This window comes from Delphinapterus leucas, chromosome 11, assembly GCF_059928025.1.
Source record: "Delphinapterus leucas isolate spDelLeu-1000000601 "Yukka" chromosome 11, BTC_Dleu_Yukka2, whole genome shotgun sequence".
Lineage (NCBI taxonomy): Eukaryota > Metazoa > Chordata > Mammalia > Artiodactyla > Monodontidae > Delphinapterus > Delphinapterus leucas.
In genome coordinates this window covers 52,453,646-52,473,749 of record NC_143139.1, presented here as the reverse complement: position 1 = coordinate 52,473,749, position 20,104 = coordinate 52,453,646, and the positions used below count along the sequence as shown (strand labels likewise).

The following is a 20,104-nucleotide window of genomic DNA, read 5'->3' as shown; positions in this document are numbered from 1 at the left end:
CATAAATCACAGCAATATTTTTGGGGATCCATCTCCTAGAGCAATGGAAAAAAAAAGCAAAAATAAGGAAATGGGACCTCATTAAACTTAAAAGCTTTTGCACAGCAAAGGAAAGCATAGACAAAATGAAAAGACAACCTATGGACTGGGAAAAAATATTTGCAAACAATGCAACCGACAAGGGATTAATTTCCAAAATATACGAACAGCTCATACAGCTCAATATCAAAAAAACAAACAACCCAATCAAAAAATGAGCAGAAAACCTAAACAGACATTTCTCCAAAGACATATAGATGGCCAACAGGCGCATGAAAAGATGCTCAACATTACTAATTATTAGAGAAATGCAAATCAGAACTACAATGAGGTATCACCTCACACCAGTCAGAATGGCCACCATCAAAAAGTCTACAAACAATAAATGCTGGAGAGGGTGTGGAGAAAAGGGAACCCTCCTACACTGTTGGTGGGAATGTAAATTGGTGCAGCCACTATGGAGAACAGTATGGAAGTTCCTCAAAAAACTAAAAATAGGGAATTCCCTGGCGGTTCAGTGGTTAGGACTTGCACGTTCACTGCTGAGGGTGTGGGTTCAATCCCTGGTCAGGGAACTGAGATCCCGTAAGCCACACAGCACGGACAAAACATAGAGTTACTTGCATTTTTAAAAAATTAAAAAAAAAACCTAAAACTAAAAATAGAATTACCATATGATCCAGCAATCCCACTCCTGGGCATCTATCCAGAGAAAACTCTAATTTGAAAAGATACATGCACCCCAATGTTCACAGCAGCACTACTTACAATAGCCAAGACATGGTAGCAACCTAAATGTGAATCGACACATAAATGGATAAAGAAGACGTGGTATGTATGTGTGTGTGTGTGTGTGTGTGTGTGTGTGTGTATATATATATATATAAATACACACACACACACACACACACACACAAACGGAATACTACTCAGCCATAAAAAAGAATGAAATAGGGAATTCCCTGGTGGTCCAGTGGTTAGGACTCGGTGCTTTCACTGCCGGGACTGGGTTCAATCCTTAGTCAGGTAACTAAGATCCCACAAGCTGCACGATGCGGCCAAAAAAAAAAAAAAGAAAAAGGAATGAAATAATGCCATTTGCAGCAACATGGATGGACCTAGAAATTACCATACTAAGTGAAGTGAGTCAGAGAAAGACAAGTATATGATATCACTTATATGTGGAATCTAAAAAAACGATACAAATGAACTTATTTACAAAACAGAAACAGTCTCACGGACATAGAAAACAAACTTATGGTTACCAAAGGGGGAAAGGGAGGGGTGGGGAGGGATAAATTAGGGATTTTGAATTAACAGATACACTCTACTATATATAAAATAAACAACAAGGACCTTCTATATCGCACAGGGCACTACCGATATATTCAATATCTTGTAATAACCAATAATGGAAAAGAATCTGAAAATATATATATACATATTTACACGTATAACTGAATCACTTTTGTGTACACCTGAAACATTGTAAGTCAACTATATTTCAGTTTAAGAAAATAATTTAAAAGTTAAAATTTAGAGCAAAACAGATCCACAATGAACAAAATATCAAAATTTTAAATAAAGGCAAGATCAGTAAGAGTGCCATGCCAAGTGACACTGGAGACGGAAGCAAGAGGGAAATTCAGTTATTCTGGTCCTGACCGCTCTTTTCCTGGGAGACATGGGAAGGTCTTCAGGATGAGGCTTTAACTATGTCTTAGACCCAGAAAATAAAGACAGCTCTGAAGCAGACAGTGCAAAACACTAGTGTCTGTACAGTAGTTTCTGTACTTCTGCGTATTTTGTTTCCTAATTAAAAAAATAATAAAAGCAACAAAACTTAGGAAGAAAATAATGCAAGATACTCTATCTTGGCAAGCTATTTAAATTGCTTTATAAAAGTCCATTCTTACCTGAAAAGTGTGAATAGTTCTTGCCCATGCATGTTTTATGTTACAATATTGCATTAGTTTCCCAAAATCCACAGTTACTTCGAAGCCAGCCATATTATTAATGGTCAAAAATCTTTTCTTTCCAAAAGTTATATCAGTTTTATCCTGTCATCAAAACAAATAACTGTTTTGTATGTTTCCAAATATGTACACTGTAAAGGTCTGTTTTGGGGCTGAACATAAAATGCAAGCACCTTATAAATAAAATAGCATGTATAATTGTTAAGAATTTCAAAAAGCTTAAAATCTATGCTTGAGCATCAACTGAATACAGACACACCCAAATATTTTAATAACCACAAATGGAAGTTTTTGGTCCTTGAAATTTAACCTTAATTTGACTCTTTGGAGAACAGTCTGTGTTGTCTTTCTTATTTTGAAGACTATACATTTCACTTCTTGCACTGACTATGTAAGTCTGCATGTATTTTTTGCAAAGAGTTTGCTTTTCCTCACAGATTTTAAAGAATAAACTTGTAAGTTTAAAAGCGTATTTATACAATGAGGACAAATTCAAGGTGATCACTTCTATAGTTCCTACATTTACACAGCAACCAAGCAAGTGATGCTTTGTAAAATATAATAAGTGTGTCGCTTGTCCCTTGTTTTTGTTACTCAAGCACTTCAAACTTATTAAAAATGTTTCTTCACAAAGTCTTCCAGAACATGTAAGAGAAAGGAACACTTCCCAACTCACTTTATGAGGCCAGCATTAGTCAGACACCAAAACCGGACAAGATTATCACTAGAAAACTACAAACCAAGATCCCTCATGGACACAGATGCAAAAATCCTTAACAAAAAATTATAGAAGAAGAATGCCAGCTCTGATATGATTAAATTCTGAATCAATCCTCGGGCAAAAAAAGAAAACTAAATCTATCCCTCATAGGTAAAAAGGTACTATTTTTCTGTTATCATTTACCTCTGTTATGAAAAATACTTCTCCATTGCAGAGTCGAATACCACTTTCAAAGTCATGCTTATTTTTAGCAAAACCATGAGGAGTACCATTAAAGTCTTCGCCACCGGCCTTTAGTTCATTATTTTGTTGGCTGTTGAAGGTATTTTCAGGGAGTAAGTCTGAGAGATACGCGTTCCTGGTACAACAAATTTTATCACCAACTCCAAATTCAAGTCTATTCTGATGGTTTCTGGGTTAGAAAATAATAATACAGCATCAGAGTTGGGAAAACCTCAATTTCATTTTCTTTAAGCATTGACTCTTACTCAGATCTGATCCAGTTCTCAAAATTATTTCCACAGTCTCTTTACGTCACTTTTGTTCTCCAAAGGTCAACAAGAAATCAGGCTCCCTCAGTTGTGGTCTATCTACACTTTCTGCAGCACCTCAAACTCAGTGACATTTCCCAGTGGAATTTTTTCAAAGTTAGAAATCTTGGCGTAAAGGCTGATGTCTCTTTGCCTTTATATTACAAAAGTTACCAAAAATCTTATTGACTCTACCTTTTAAATTCATCCTCTCCTCTCCAATCTCTCTAATCACTACCCCAATTCAAGTCTTACAGCACTTACACATATTGCTATTGTAATAATTATATTATCAGAATAATAGCAGCAAATCAAATAAGTGCTGGTGATAATACCAGTTACCGTGGTAAGTGCTTTAGGTATATTATTTCATTACATCCTCACTACAACTTTATGAGGGAAATTCTGGGTAAGTGTCCTCTTTTACATACATAGAAAGGTGAAATTACCTGCCCAAGATCACAGTTACTGTGACCCAGACTGGATGGCCCCAAACTTATGCTTTTCAACCCTTTGTTGGGCTACCTATCGTGGGTTTTTTTTGTCTTTCCTCAATAAACAGGGAGCTCCTCTTGTAATTTACACTTCTCTGGGTTCTCTGCACTTAATAAAGAGTAGGTATTGATAAATGCCAGAGAAGTGAGTTAGTCTGTCCTACGTGTGAATAGAGTGGCTTTTCTATGCTCCTATTTCCCTGATAAAAGTCCACCTAAGGTACTCTCTGTAGGCACCCGATTGATTGCTAAGGTTCTTGTACACATTCCACACACATTCTAATTTGAAAAATTGCCCTGAATTCTCCACACTCATCTTGGAGAAGCTAGAGGTAAGAAACCACAGGGACAATTTTATTCTTTATTTTTCTTATTACCCTGATTACCAAATAGTCAATTCCTAAGGATATATATTATATGTAATTGAAGATACCATTTGACTTCACAAAGGAGAAAAAAGATTTTAAAACATGCGGCTACAGTGATAAATGTCAAAACAAACAAAAGTATGGCGAATCCAGGAAGCACTGTCCTTACTTGATTAGACGGCCCGTGTAGTGCTTGCAACAGCAGGTGTTGATCACGTCGCAGTCCTGCCTGGAACACAGAAAAATACAGGGGTCACCTTAATGGAATCTCTTTTGTGTGGATTTCTGTTACCAACAATTATGAGATACTGGATTTTGTCAAAAGTTTCCAGGACTGGGACTTCCCTGGTGGTCCAGTGGTAAAGAATCTGCCTTGCAATGCAGGGGACATAGGTTCAAACCCTGGTAGGGGAACTAAGATCCCACATGCCACGGGGCAACTAAGCCCACGTGCCACAACTACTGAGCTCACTCACCTCAACTAGAGCCCGCGTACCATAAACTACAGAGCCCACGCGCTCCGGAGCCTGCGCACCACAACTAGAGAGAGGAAACCCCCACGCCACAACTAGAGAGAAGCCCGCGCACCACAACGAAGAGCCCGCACGCCGCAACTAAGACCCGACACAGCCAAAAATAAAATAAAAATAAATAAATAAATAATAAATCTTTTTTTAAAAAAAAAGTTTCTAGGACTTTCTCCAGGAAAAGTATTTTGTAATTTTGATCTTAACCCTTTCTTCCACTCAGATTTCCTATGAGTTACCAAATATATTATTTGATAGAAAGAGCACCTCTTTAGGGAATTCCCTGGCAGTCCAGTTGTTAGGACTCAGCATTCTCACTGCCAAGGGCCTGGGTTCGATCCCTAGTCAGGGAACTAAGATCCCACAAGCTGCAAGGTGTGGCCAATAAAAAGAAAGAGCCCTCTTTAGAAACTGCCTTCTGCTGGACGTACCCAAGAAATACCTCAAAATAAGAGAGAGAATTCACAGTGATGAACTACCAGTCTCCCATTCCAACAGCACCTAGATTCATAAGGTATGAGATTTAAAATCTTCATTAAAAACACCAAAATTTTGTAAATGCTTTACCTTCTAAATGCAATAAATTGTGATGTTTTTGCATCTTCTAGGTCCTTTTCTTTGAGTAAAGTGCTAACTGCAGAATATAAATCTGACAATTCAAGAGAAAAAAGTTAACACAGCAAAGCACTAAATTATAACATTGTTTCAATGGAGAAACTACTTCAGAATTCCTGCTAAGGGGTCCAGGAAAACATCTCACCAAATGGGATACAAGTTCACCATGGGAGCATCAACCTCATTTGTTTCATCAGCCAGGGGCGAGAGAAAAGAGAATGAAGGTGACGGTTCCAGACACTCTATCCTCAATCACTAGCCAGGACAGCTCCTAATTTGTAATATCACCACTGCATATTTACTGATGGTTTGTGAATGCTGAATTTAAAGTATGAGCAAGAGGACAAAATATGTAACATAACTACTAACGTAAGACTTCTTTCTGTCTTAAGTTCTGGTGGTACTAGTGGTCATGAGTTATAATTTGAGAATCTATATGCTTTGCGTATGTGATTTCATCTTTAATCTTCACAATACTCACATGATGTATGTATTATTATATACAGGGCCGACATTTAGCTTTTACATACCAGTATAACATATGGAGATATTTCTGTTTTAACTAGAAAATAGCTACTCCCCAAACACCACAGTGCCCTCCCTCCCACCCCAGCCATGTCCTTCCTTCCTCCAGAGCCCCCAGATGTCCCCAGGATTCAGCAACTAAAAGGTTAACCCTGACACAGGAAGGGCATCCATCCAAGGGTAGAGTGACCAGACCCTACCAGCTATTAAGTAGTTTAATTAGCACCACTGATTACATCCTTGTTACAACCTGAAACTGAGGCTCTTGGAAGTAAAAGAAATTTTCCAGTGGGGTAGTGTGACCAGCCTCCCTCTTTTAGAGCTCAGATCGTTGACAGTGATAATGTCCACTTACAGCTTGTCCTTCACAGAGCACTGAGAAGCAGGCTTCCTCTAACCTCTCTCAGCAATGTTACAAATTGGGGAACATTTCTCAGGAGAGGCAGAAGAAATAAAAATTGGGGTAAAAACATTCCAGGCTTTTGGGTCCCTCGTAGCAGATAAATCACAAGGGAATGAAAAAGCCCTGATCCCTGCTCTAGGAAGACTGAATCAGTTGCTCGCTGAGCCCTTCATTTTTCAGATGAAGGAAGGATTATCATTAAAAAATGTCCAAGACTCAGCTCACCACCAGCCAAGCCCCGCTTGCCAAAGGTCTCACAAAACACTGGTTTCTTTCACACGTACAGGATCACGCTGTTCTGCTCCTTGCTTTGTTCACTCTCTCTACATCTCCCAGATCAATACGTACGCTGTACTTCATTGTTTCTAAGATACGCATTTTCTTCTCATATTTTAACATCTCTGGAATTCTAGCCCAGCTATGAAGCCTGTCTTAGGCCTCTGTACCTTTCAATAATGGGAATAACTGAGTAATTTATTAAGAAATACTTATTACTTAAGTATTAAAGAATAACACTTAATTATTAACGAAAAAATACTATATGCCTCTCTAAGGAGTAATTTATTCAATTATCTTAAAGAAGAGGCTCATTTTCCAGCTGAAGTTTGCAATTAAGTTAGAAAACAGCTCCAGCTAAGCTCCACTACCATTCTGAAACAACTTTTTTTTTAAGTACATTCTCATTAATGTAAAGAATGGGTACCAGAAATAAAACTAAACATATTTTAGGTAGATCTAAATGGAGTGGCAAAGAAAGCCAGCTTCTTAACCATCTTAGTCTCATTCTCTTCACCTGTACTAATACCTACTATGAACTAAGTAAGCTGTGGAGAGAATAAACATTATCTATAAATTACTCACAACATGTGTAATAAAAAACAAGTCAGGGCTTCCCTGGTGGCGCAGTGGTTGAGAGTCCGCCTGCCAATGCAGGCGACGCGGGTTCGTGCCCCGGTCCGGGAAGATCCCACATGCCGCGGAGCGGCTGGGCCCATGAGCCACGGCCGCTGAGCCTGCGCGTCCGGAGCCTGTGCTCCGCAACGGGAGAGGCCACAACAGTGAGAGGCCCGCGTACCGCAGAAAAAATAAATAAATAAACAAGTCAAAAAACAATACACAGCTTATAAACCAAATTATGTAAAACTAATATATGTCTGTGTATGGATATAATACGGTTTAAAAAGAGAAACTCCAAGCTCTTCCTATAGACGTGACCTTTATGGGGTTGATTCAGGGGAAGAGGACAGGGGGTGATTAAAGGAAATAATTTTTACTTCAAACACTTCTGTATCACTTGACTTTTGTTAAGGAATATAAACGATTTCTATAATAATAAAAAAAAAAAGCCAAAAAGGCATTTACAGAATCCTATTATTACATGAGCTCATTTAAAAAAAGAATAATGTAACGTGTGAATGAACACTAACCCATAGGAACTGAGATGGGGACACACAAAGGAGGACAGGCTTACAGATAAAGCTGAATGTCAATTTCACATGCAGAGTGAAAGCTGCTAAGGAGGAAGGGTATACCTTGAAGAACTGTGGCAACTACAATAAATCCTCAATAAAAATCATTTAAATTTTCACTAATTCAATTCTGAGTAAACCACTATACAATTTAAAAAAGCTTGCTAAGTTTATAATATAAAGATCAAATTGTTTAAATAAATAAATAAATTCAATTTAAATAAATTCATTTGGAGCAGATAATTTAATACCTATTATTCACAAAAAACTAACATTCATATAGTTCCTCAAAACCTATGAACGCCCTCAACCTTCACAACTGTCCCCCACGCACTGTCACTATGACTCCCATTTTACAAATAGTAGAGTGATAAGGCATGGGTCGTACACATAAGGCAGAAGATTCCCTATCCCGTGCACTTCCTCAGCCCTGCCACGCTGTCATCCTAACACCCACAATTAGAAGTGATGTTTGTCCACTTTACTAGAAACAGAACTGTTAGGAACTCAGCTTGGCAAGAGTTTGACAGCCTTTACTTTTGTTTCGCAAATGTACTCAAAACAACAAATGTAGTCTTTACTTTTCCAGCAAATGTACTTTTCCAGCAAATACTGTACCTTTACAGTATTTGCTGTAAAAGAAAAGCTTCATTCGTTAAGACATGCTTTCTCCTGAATGAACCTGGATTACTTAGGGCTTCGCTTTATTTTAAACTAATTATCTACATCCACTTATTCACTCAACAAATATTTACTAAGCCCTTAGTATGCATGTGTCAAGGGCTTACTTCTTTACAAAATGCTAAAGTCATCTGCTTTTGATGATTAATAAATTATTTATTTTCAGTGCCTAACGTTTTGCTAGCAATATTTATCTTTACCATCAAATAAAATTATAACTAGTCATTTAATAACTATATTACAAAACTGAAATATTTAACCCTATATAACATAAAAGTTTATACTTACAAGAGTGATGATTACTTTTTGAGAACTGAGAACTGGTATCTTCTCCTGGGAGTCTAACAAAAATAAATGATTTATCTTGTATTGAGACAGGGAATGTTGGATCATCAGAGATATTCAGCTCTGCATCAAATGTTGGAAACTGGCGTCTCGAGATTCTTAAATAAAGGTAAAATAATACACTAACAGCATCAGCATCCAAAAATGTATCTTCACATATGAGCAGAGATAATGTCATTACAAGAATTAATATCTGTGAATAGGTCATAAACAGGGTAAAAGGGCTACCCATATATGCATTATAAATAGTAAATGAGTTTCAAAATACAGTTAGCTAGACCACAATGTTACTTTTATCCATCAGTCCCCTACCCCTAGCACATTAAAAGTATTAGAAAAAGTTGTCATGGAATTTACTAAGCAACATTCTGAGAACTTGACCTACTTTTCTCCAGACCACTAAAGAACCAAACCAAGTAGGTATTATCCTCATTTCACAGATGAGCAACATGAGGCGTAGTTAACTACAGTGGGGTTGTCCAAGATCACAGAGGTAAAAAGCGGGGTAGCTAGGAGGGAAATTTGGGCCCACTGGGCTCCATATTCCTTTCTATTTAAATTAATTTGAACTCTTTGGGGCCTTTTCCATACATTTACATCATACTCTTTCTTTTCTCCTTTCTTCTGTATATATCATATATATGGTCTCATGTTCCCAGCTGAACCAAGTATCCACATCTTCTCTTTGTTTCTGTTCTCTCATCATCATTCTTTTGTTCTTGTATTCCCCAAGACTAGCAAGTCATATCAGAAAGCACAGTAAAGGCCGGGGGCCTTGTCATACTGGAGTCCCTCCTTGGTTATTTGGAAGAAAACTGACACCCTGTAAAGACCTAACAGCAGCCTAGCTATCAAAGGAATAGTACCCTACTGTGTCATCTTTCAATCCTTCCGAACAGGGCTGGAAGGGAGGAAAGGAGAAAGAGGGAAGAAGGCTGTCCCTGCTGGAACTAACCCAGATTTAATTTGGGGTACTGAGAAACACCATGGATTTCCTGCTTTGCTTCTGACCCAGGACATGTAACATACTTCTAGCTCTAGAAGCTTTTCCGTGGTATCACTGGGATCCTTCTGTCATTAAACACTTGGTGACGATGACCGAGAATGACCAAGAATAATAAAAGGAGCACAGCTCAGCCCAAAAGATATCGAAAGGGTTACTAAAAGGAAATCCTAAATTTCAGATAAAATTGAGTTCTAAGAAACCTAATGTGCCTTAGATTCTTCCAAGATTTCTAGACTTTAAAATGACCCATCATCCACCAACATTCCAAAACTGAGGTGGACTTTAGGTAGGAGCAGAAGAGTTATAGATAAGAGTTATACAAGAGTTATAGTTACACTTCCAACGGCATTATTTTTCTTAACGCCCCAGTACGAACCTATATCATCTACCCTATTCCTGTCCATTCTGCCTCTACACCCACTATCTTTTCCAGGGTAGATGGGGCAGGGAGATAGGAGGCTTTGAATATTCTAGTTTCTGCTGACATCCAACCAAGAAAATGTTTAAGCAACAAAAACTGCATCTTGTAGTCTAATACAATACCCTGTCGTGCTAAATATCTGAACCCAATAGCTACTGCAAAGACCTCCACATAAGCTAATAAGTTTTTCATCCATCATTAAAGAAATAAGAACTCTTCTGACAGAAAACAAATCATCGTAGAGAAAGCACTTCTTTGAGCAAAATCTACCTTCCAATTTAATTCTACGTTATCTAGTAAGTCATTTTTTGTCCTCAAGTATAGTCAGAAATCTAATTCCAGGTCCTAAGCCCCAGATGGATACACAGCAGGTCCAAGGGCAGGAGGACAGACACACACAAAATGTTGTACAAAGAAGACCTAACGCAATGAAGTTTCAGGCTAAATTCGTGATCTTAGCAACAGTTCAGGACCTATGCTAAATTTTTATTCAAATCAACTATAATCCCCTGCCACTCAGCTGACTGCCCCATGATCCCTATAATTCCCCAAATAACGGACAGTGATAAGGTAGAACCAAAATAATTCCATGCAGATACAGAAATAAAGCATGCACTACAGCCAATAAAGGGAAAATGAAACCTAAAACCAACCAACAAACAAAAACAGCACCTTGTAAAAGAGTCAAAAACAAAGATAAATTTTGGCCCAATGAATAAAAAGTCTCTTAATATTCTGTGGTCCCATCACATCTATTACAGAGGATTACTCTAAAGGCTTATGCAAAGATTAAGGAAAGAGAAGGATTCTTTCCTACTTTAAGGAGAGTAATATGCCTCAGGTGCCACCAGGATTCATCAAGGAGTAAAATACCTTTTCTTTTGCTTTTTTTTTTTTTTTTTTTTTTTTGCTTTGGGCTCCCCTTATAAAAATTACACGAAATGTCTTCCCAAGTCACCCTTGAACTCTAATGAATTCATTTCCAAGTCTCTGTTCCCCTTGGGTTTATTCTGGTCTCTAAGCCTGATGCAACTTTATATATACTTTTAAAATCAGGAAAACACATTTATACTTAAATTTCAACACTAATTTATCTTGGATCAATAATGAAAAATACTTTGCTTTTCTAACTGTGGGACAAAAGGTATACATATACCCGAAGGACAGAAAAGGTTTGCTAAAAGAGCATAGTGAACATACTGCACTGAATCACCCTAATTCAAAAGCTAATATTTTTTTTACCTTTATTTCTAATACGACAGAGAGAAAATGCAAAATTTTAGTTATATTATACCTCGTAGCATTGTCCACAATTAGTTCAGATTCTGCTCTATGGTTTGTCTTTAGTTCAATAGCACAATTTCTTGACTTGAGAGTCTCAAAAAGATCTTTCAGCAAGTTACCAGGTTCAATACTGGGTAACTGTCTAATATCACCTAAAAGGGGGAAAAATACATAGAGTAGGTTTTATGTAACTGGGATCTGGAAATTTAGAAATTATTTTTATTTCTCCCTACTGATATATGCTATAATTATAAAGACTTACTCTGAGGAAAAACGAAAAAAATCTTCGTTTAAAATTACTTAAGAACATTAAGTCTTCAAAAATATTCAACAACAACAATAACAACAAAAACCATTCCAATTGGGCTTCCCTGGTGGCGCAGTGGTTGAGAGTCTGCCTGCCAATGCAGGGGACACGGGTTCGTGCCCCGGTCCGGGAAGATCCCACATGCCGCGGAGCGGCTGGGCCCGTGAGCCACGGCCGCTGAGCCTGCGCGTCCGGAGCCTGTGCTCCGCAACGGCAGAGGCCACAACAGTGAGAGGCCCGTGTACCGCAAAAAAACAAAACAAAACAAAACAAAAAAACATTCCAATTAAACAATATAAGACAGAAAAAATAGTGATAACACAGTAAGGTAAAACATGAACTTTTTTCATATCTATAAACACAGGCAAACTGTTGGGGCATATATTTTCACCAACAGGTAAAGAAAAAAACAGGCCTTAGATATCTAGAATTTAGTCACTTATTCAATCTTGCTCAATGTCTTACTAAACATGGAAAAATCTATGGCCTCAAATAAACTTAACGTACAAAATGCAAAATAAACAAACCCAGTGCATTTGATAATAAATTCAGTAATGTAATGATAACATTTTGCTCTATTAAAAATCTTTTTACTTTAAACACACAAGCAAACCTTAGAGAAAAGAGAAACTATTTTCTGGTGGAAACTGAAAGAATGCTTAAGCTATTAATAAAACCAACTGCTTACACAATATCCTCAAATACGTAAAACAGTTATTTATAAATATATTGATTCTCTCATTGCAATTCTATTTTTTCCTCCATTAAAAAACATGGTCTACACATCGGTACTACCTAATAGCATCAAACTGAATCTCACCGGAATTGGAAAGGACTTGTGAGGCTGGTGAGGTCTAAAGTGAATTACTAGCTTAAAATCGTAAAATTACTTTTAAGTGGTCTGTAATTCAGACTTTCTATTACTTCCAAATGATCTACATCCTGATTTACTCTGAGTCTGTGAGAATTTTACTATTTTAATAGTCACCATTTAGGTAATTACAGTAACTCCTCACAACTCTATTTCATTCACAACCTAGCTTGCTGATATCCTGGCCAAAACAAAGAGCCACCCAAGCTGATAGAGACTGGTCAGACTGAACTCAGAGCGGCTTCAGAGTGGGGTCTGAGAAATGGCTTCCCGCCTGTAGGATATGGATATTAAAACAGTGAAATGGTATAAAGAACGTACTAACCACAATAATTTGAACCAAACAATTAGGATTCCAACAATATTTTAACTTACCAAGGATAATAAGCTTAGAAAGTTGGGAGTGCTCACACAGTAAATTTAAAACTGATTTAAAGATTCCGACAGATACCAAACTCCCTTCATCCACAACCAGAACTCTAACCGAAGAAAATTTCCATGGCATGTCCTTGGTCATTGTTTTTGTCTCCCATAAGTAGAAGCTATAATTGACCTACAAGCAAAGTATGGCATTTTAAAATTCAGGTTATAAAATTTACCAAAAAAGAAAAAAAATTTTTTTAACAACATATTGTTTTAAAACAAAACTCTTAAATGGGGAAGGGACAGGGAGGATGTACATAGAGTAACACAGGGAAACAGACTAAAGAAATAGAGAACACAAAAGTTATAGGATGAATCCCAGAAAAGACAGATGAAATAGTTCAAAACATTGCTTCCTAGGGAGTACTTGGTGTGTTTAACAAGCTTCTCACACAGCACCATTCCACTGCAAGAACCCCAACCGTTCTCTTATCACTCTTGACCAGACAGAGCTCCCTGTTGTTTTCTACCCCCAAATAAACCTTCTCTTGGCCTTCTGAGATGGCCCAAACACTTAAGCCCCACTCTTGTGCCAACTGTAACACTCCATTCTGGAAATTAGGGGGTGCCTGCCCAAACTAACTATGAAAATACTACTTTTTCTCCTAGTATTCTAAACTCCCTTACGTCCCCAACATTGAAAAAACCACCACCAAGACCACTAAAAAAACTATTTATTACAGGGGTAATAATATGTACTATTTAAAAAAATACAGAAGAGGGAAACATTTTTTTGTAAAATTACAACCAGAGAATGTTAAATGTTTTGTTGTATACCATTTCCACAAATGTTTCTATGTTGTATGCATATATCTATATATGCTCACTTACACTAAAAAATTATTTGCATTTTTTTCTGCTAAACCCGGTATCCCTAGCCCAAGGATGATAGCTAAGTGGCATAAGTGCCACCTCAATGCCTCTCCTGTGCCCTTACACTCTTTCCTGAGCCTAAACATGGCTTCAGAAATGTCCTCCCAGCATCCCAACCTGATATTAAGATACTACCAATTGATCAGAGTTGGAACTTAAGATGAAATTTAGTAACGATCCCTCTCTGGCCTCTCCTTTTCTAATTCAATCCTTCAGACTAAACAGAAGTGAAGGCGTAATGGAAAAAATCATAAACTGATCAGAAGACTCTTCCACCAATGAGCTACACTGAACTGCTCTAGGATCATGCCCACTCACGTGACAAATAAAAGTAATGCAAAAGCAATTTCTGAGGTGGCTCGTGGGTCTATGATTCTGGTAGCCTTCCTTAGAACTGCTTTCTTCATTTCACTCTCTTGCTTAGGAACCTAAATGGCTCCCCAGTAAATCAAGTCCAAGCTTCTTTGTTAGGTATATAAGGTCTGTAGTAAATGAAGGGATCATGGCACCTTGGTAAGAGAAGCAAGCTGGGAGGTCAGAAATGTGAATCCCAGTGCTAGCTCTGCACTCAGTTAAGGTTTGGGGCCAATTGTTTAACACACCCAAATTTTAAATGGCTCTCCTGTAAAATGCAGATAACATCACTTACCCACTTCACTCGTTTGTCAAGGATTTAATGAAACGGCAAAATACTTTACAAACTTTAAAGCTCAAATTCCCGGTCTAAACCAAGTGTAATTTCCATTATCTTACAATACACAGACTTCATTCCAATCAATGCAGTCCCCTCAAAACCCTCTATATGCACTTGATCATTCACCTCAATGCCTCTGGGAAGGCCTTTCCCTTAAATAAAATGTTCTTCTCCTTACCTGAGCTTCCTTGTCCATTAGACTCCAATTCAATTATTATTTCCTTCAGAAATCTTCCAACGACTAAGTTCCTTGATCTATAAAATGGCAGATCAGGGCTAAAGGAAACTCTCCAACTCTTTACAAGTTTAAAACTTCATGACTTTTAACTATAGCCAAAGCTATTTTTTTCAAGCACCTTAATTCATTTGAAATGTTTATTATGCAACTACTATTTGCTAGGCACTGTTGTAGGCAAAGGAGATAAAGCACTAAACCAGATGATCCAAGTCCTCACTTTGACGGAGCTTTCATTCTACAAAATGTGGACTCGTGTTTGAAACCAGTCCCATTGAGAAACAGGGCATGTGCCAGAATCTAAACTAACTACAGCATTAAGCATACACTTTAGTTTACCTGACTTTTTTTTTTTTCTTCATAACAAGACGTTCTCAATGAAGGAAGCGGTACACTGATCTACCTTCTGGCACAAGCTCCTAACTCACTGCAAACAGTAACAGTTTATGTAGACTGGCTGTTTTGAGTGGCACTGATCTAAGTGATTAGCTACCACAAGGCGAGGATCTAGAAGACATTCAATAAATGCCTACTGGAAGAGTCAGTGTCAGAGTGAGGAGGTGTGAGAGCCTGGCAGCTCCTGGCTTTGGAAATGGAGGAAGGAAGCCACGATCCAAGAAATGTCGGCTTCCTCCGGGAAGGAGCTCGGCCCTGATGACACCTTGACACACTGTGACCTCTGTTTTGGACTGCTAGCTTTCAGAACTAGCAAGAAGTTTGGGCACAGAGAAGTTAAATAACTTGTTGAATATGAAACAACCAGCAAGGATGGAGACAGTATTCAGCCAAGTTCTATTTTTAGGTTTTTGAGAAACCAGCATACTCTTTTCCACAGTGGCTGCACCAATTTACGTTCTCACCAACAATATAGTCTTGGGGGAGTGTACTTTCTAAGAATTTGTCCGGGGACGAGGGGAAGATGGCGGAAGAGTAAGACGCGGAGATCACCTTCCTCCCCACAGATACACCAGAAATACATCTACACGTGGAACAACTCCTACAGAACACCTACTGAAGGCTGGCAGAAGACCTCAGACCTCCCAAAAGTTAAGAAACCCCCCAACGTACCTGGGTAGGGCAAAAGAATAAACAGAGACAAAAGAATAGGGCCGGGACCTGCACCAGTGGGAGGGAGCTGTGCAGGAGGAAAGGTTTCCACACACTAGGAAGCCCCTTCGCGGGCGGAGACTGTGGGAGGCGGAGCGGGGGAGCTTCGGGGCTGCGGAGGAGAGCACAGCAACAGGGGTGCGGAGGGCAAAGCGGGGAGATTCCCGCACAGAGGATCGGTGCCAACCGGCACTCACCAGCCCGAGAGGCTTGTCTGCTCACCCGCCGGGGCGGGAGGGGCTGGGAGCTGAGACTCGGGCTTCGGTGGGAGCGCAGGCAGAGGACCGGGGTTGGCAGCGTGAACACAGCCTGAAGGGGTTAGTGCACCACAGCTAGCCGGGAGGGAGTCCGGGAAAAGGTCTGGAGCTGCCAAAGAGGCAAGAGACTTTTTCCTCCCTCTTTGTTTCTTGGTGCGCGAGGAGAGGGGATTAACAGCGCTGCTTATAGGAGCTCCAGAGACGGGCGCGAGCCGCGGCTAAAAGCGCGGACCCCAGAGACGGGCGGGAGATGCTAAGGCTGCTGCTGCGGCCACCAAGAAGCCTGTGTGCGAGCACAGGTCACTATCCACACCCGCCTTCCGGGGAGCCTGTGCAGCCCGCCACTGCCAGGTTCCCGGGATGCAGGGACAACTTCCCCGGGAGAACGCAAACACGGTGGGCCTCAGGCTGGTGCAACGTCACGCTGGCCTCTGCCGCCGAAGGCTCACCCCGCACTCCGTGCCCCTCCCTCCCCCCGGCCTGAGTTAGCCAGAGCCCCCGAATCAACGGCTCCTTTAACCCCGTCCTGTCTGAGCAAAGACCAGACGCCCTCCGGCGACCTACACGCAGAGGTGGGGCCAAATCCAAAGCTGAGCCCCTGGGAGCTGTGAGAACAAAGAAGAGAAAGGGAAATCTCTCCCAGCAGCCTCAGGAGCAGCGGATTAAAGCTCCACAATCAACTTGATGTACCCTGCATCTGTGGAATACATGAATAGACAATGAATCATCCCAAATTGAGGAGGTGGACTTTGAGAGCAAGAGTTATGATTTTTTCCTCTTTATGTGAGTGTGTATGTGTATGCTTCTATAGGAGATTTTGTCTGTATAGCTTTGCTTCCACCATTTGTCCTAAGGTTCTATCCGTCCGTTTTTTTTTAAATTTTTTTTCTTAATAATTATTTTTAATTTAATAACTATATTATATTTTACTTTATTTTATTTTACTTTATCTTCTTTCTTTTTTCCTTCCTTCCCTCCTTCCTCCCACCGTCACTCCCTCCCTCCCTCCGTCCCTCCGTCCCTTTCTTTCTTTCCTTCTTACTTTCTTCCTTCCTTCCCTCCTTTCTTTCTTTCTTTCTTTCTTCCTACTTCTACTAATTCTTTCTCTCTGCCTTTTTTCTCCCTTTTACTCTGAGCCATGTGGATGAAAGGCTCTTGGTGCTGCAGCCAGGAGTCAGTGCTGTGCCTCTGAGGTGGGAGAGCCAACTTCAGGACACTGGTCAAAAACAGACCTCCCAGCTCCACATAATATCAAACAACGAAAATCTCCCAGAGATCCCCATCTCAACACCAGCACCCAGCTTCACTCAACGACCAGCAAGCTACAGTGCTGGACACCCTATGCCAAACAACTAGCAAAACAGGAACACAACCCCACCCATTAGCAGAGAGGCTGCCTAAAATCATAATAAGTCCACAGACACCCCAAAACACACCACCAGACATGGACCTGCCCACCAGAAAGACAAGATCCAGCCTCATCCACCAGAACACAGGCACTAGTCACCTCCACCAGGAAGCCTACACAACCCACTGAACCAACCTTAGCCACTGGGGACAGACACCAAAAACAACGGGAACTACGAACCTGCAGCCTGCAAAAAGCAGAACCCAAACACAGTTAGATAACCAAAATGAGAAGACAAAAAACGCACCGCAGATGAAGGAGCAAGATAAAAACCCACCAGACCTAACAAATGAAGAGGAAATCGGCAGTCTATCTGAAAAAGAATTCAGAATAATGATAGTACAGATGATCCAAAATCTTGGAAATAGAATAGACAAAATGCAAGAAACATTTAACAAGGACCTGGAAGAACTAAAGATGAAACAAACAATAATGAACAACACAATAAATGAAATGAAAAATACTCCAGATGGGATCAATAGCAGAATAACTGAGGCAGAAGAACGGATAAGTGACCTGGAAGATAAAATAGTGGAAATAACTGCTGCAGACCACAATAAAGAAAAGAGAATGAAAAGAACTAAGGACAGTCTCAGAGACCTCTGGGACAACATTAAATGCACCAACATTCGAATTATAGGGGTTCCAGAAGAAGAAGAGAAAAAGAAAGAGACTGAGAAAATATTTGAAGAGATTATAGTTGAAAACTTCCCTAATATGGGAAAGGAAATAGTTAACCAAGTCCAGGAAGCACAGAGAGTCCCATACAGGATAAATCCCAGGAGAAATACACCAAGACACATATTAATCAAACTGTCAAAAATTAAATACAAAGAAAGCATATTAAAAGCAGCAAGGGAAAAACAACAAATAACACACAAGGGAATCCCCATAAGGTTAACAGCTGATCTCTCAGCAGAAACTCTGCAAGCCAGAAGGGACTGGCAGGACATATTGAAAGTGATGAAGGAGAAAAACCTGCAACCAAGATTACTCTACCCAGCAAGGATCTCATTCAGATTTGATGGAGAAATTAAAACCTTTACAGACAAGCAAAAGCTGAGAGAGTTCAGCACCACCAAACCAGCTTTAAAACAAATGCTAAAGGAACTTCTCTAGACAAGAAACACAAGAGAAGGAAAAGACCTACAATAAGGAACCCAAAACAATTTAGAAAATGGGAATAGGAACATACATATCGATAATTACCTTAAATGTAAATGGACTAAATGTTCCCACCAAAAGACACACATTGGCTGAATGGATACAAAAACAAGACCCATATATATGCTGTCTACAAGAGACCCACTTCGGACCTAGAGACACATACAGACTGAAAGCAAGGGGATGGAAAAAGATATTCCATGCAAATGGAAACGAAAAGAAAGCTGGAGTAGCAATTCTCATATCAGACAAAATAGACTTTAAAACAAAGACTATTAGAAGAGACAAAGAGGGACACTACATAATGATCAAGGGATCGATCCAAGAAGAAGATATAACAATTGTAAATATTTATGCACCCAACATAGGAGCACCTCAGTACATAAGGCAAATACTAACAGCCATAAAAGGGGAAATCGACAGTAACACATTCATAGTAGGGGACTTTAACACCCCACTTTCACCAATGGACAGATCATCCAAAATGAAAATAAATAAGGAAACACAAGCTTTAAATGATACATTAAACAAGATGGACTTCATTGATATTTATAGGACACTCCATCCAAAAACAACAGAATACACATTTTTCTCAAGTGCTCATGGAACATTCTCCAGGATAGATCACGTCTTGGGTCACAAATCAAGCCTGGGTAAATTTAAGAAAATTGAAATTGTATCAAGTATCTTTTCCGACCACAACGCCATGAGACTAGATATCAATTACAGGAAAAGATCTGTAAAAAATACAAACACATGGAGGCTAAACAATACACTACTTAATAACAAAGAGATCACTGAAGAAATCAAAGAGGAAATCAAAAAATACCTAGAAACAAATGACAATGGAGACACGACGGCCCAAAACTTATGGGATGCAACAAAAGCAGTTCTAAGAGGGAAGTTTATAGAAATACAAGCCCACCTTAAGAAACAGGAAACATCTCGAATAAACAACCTAACCTTGCACCTAAAGCAATTAGAGAAAGAAGAACAAAAAACCCCCAAAGTTAGCAGAAGGAAAGAAATCATAAAAATCAGATCAGAAATAAATGAAAAAGAAATGAAGGAAACGATAGCAAATATCAATAAAACTAAAAGCTGGCTCTTTGAGAAGATAAACAAAATAGATAAACCATTAACCAGACTCATCAAGAAAAAAAGGGAGAAGACTCAAATCAATAGAATTAGAAATGAAAAAGGAGAAGTAACAACTGACACTGCAGAAATACAAAAGATCATGAGAGATTACTACAAGCAACTCTATGCCAATAAAATGTACAACCTGCAAGACATGGACAGGTTCTTAGAAATGCACAACCTGCCAAGACTGAATCAGGAAGAAATAGAAAATATGAACA

General features: G+C 39.3%; 1 protein-coding gene across 1 annotated transcript in view; it reads right to left on the bottom strand.

The window, feature by feature from the left end:
• The window catches only part of HELB (DNA helicase B), a 66,952-nt gene that overhangs the window by 37,583 nt on the left and 9,265 nt on the right, over positions 1 to 20,104 (bottom strand). Inside the window, exons 5-11 of the mRNA XM_022571600.3 lie at positions 12,958 to 13,135; positions 11,415 to 11,556; positions 8,637 to 8,791; positions 5,223 to 5,304; positions 4,298 to 4,357; positions 2,920 to 3,148; positions 1,956 to 2,099 (exon numbers count right to left, since the gene is read on the bottom strand). Coding sequence (XP_022427308.2) covers positions 1,956 to 2,099; positions 2,920 to 3,148; positions 4,298 to 4,357; positions 5,223 to 5,304; positions 8,637 to 8,791; positions 11,415 to 11,556; positions 12,958 to 13,135 — 990 coding nt within the window. The remainder of the gene's footprint in view (positions 1 to 1,955; positions 2,100 to 2,919; positions 3,149 to 4,297; positions 4,358 to 5,222; positions 5,305 to 8,636; positions 8,792 to 11,414; positions 11,557 to 12,957; positions 13,136 to 20,104) is intronic.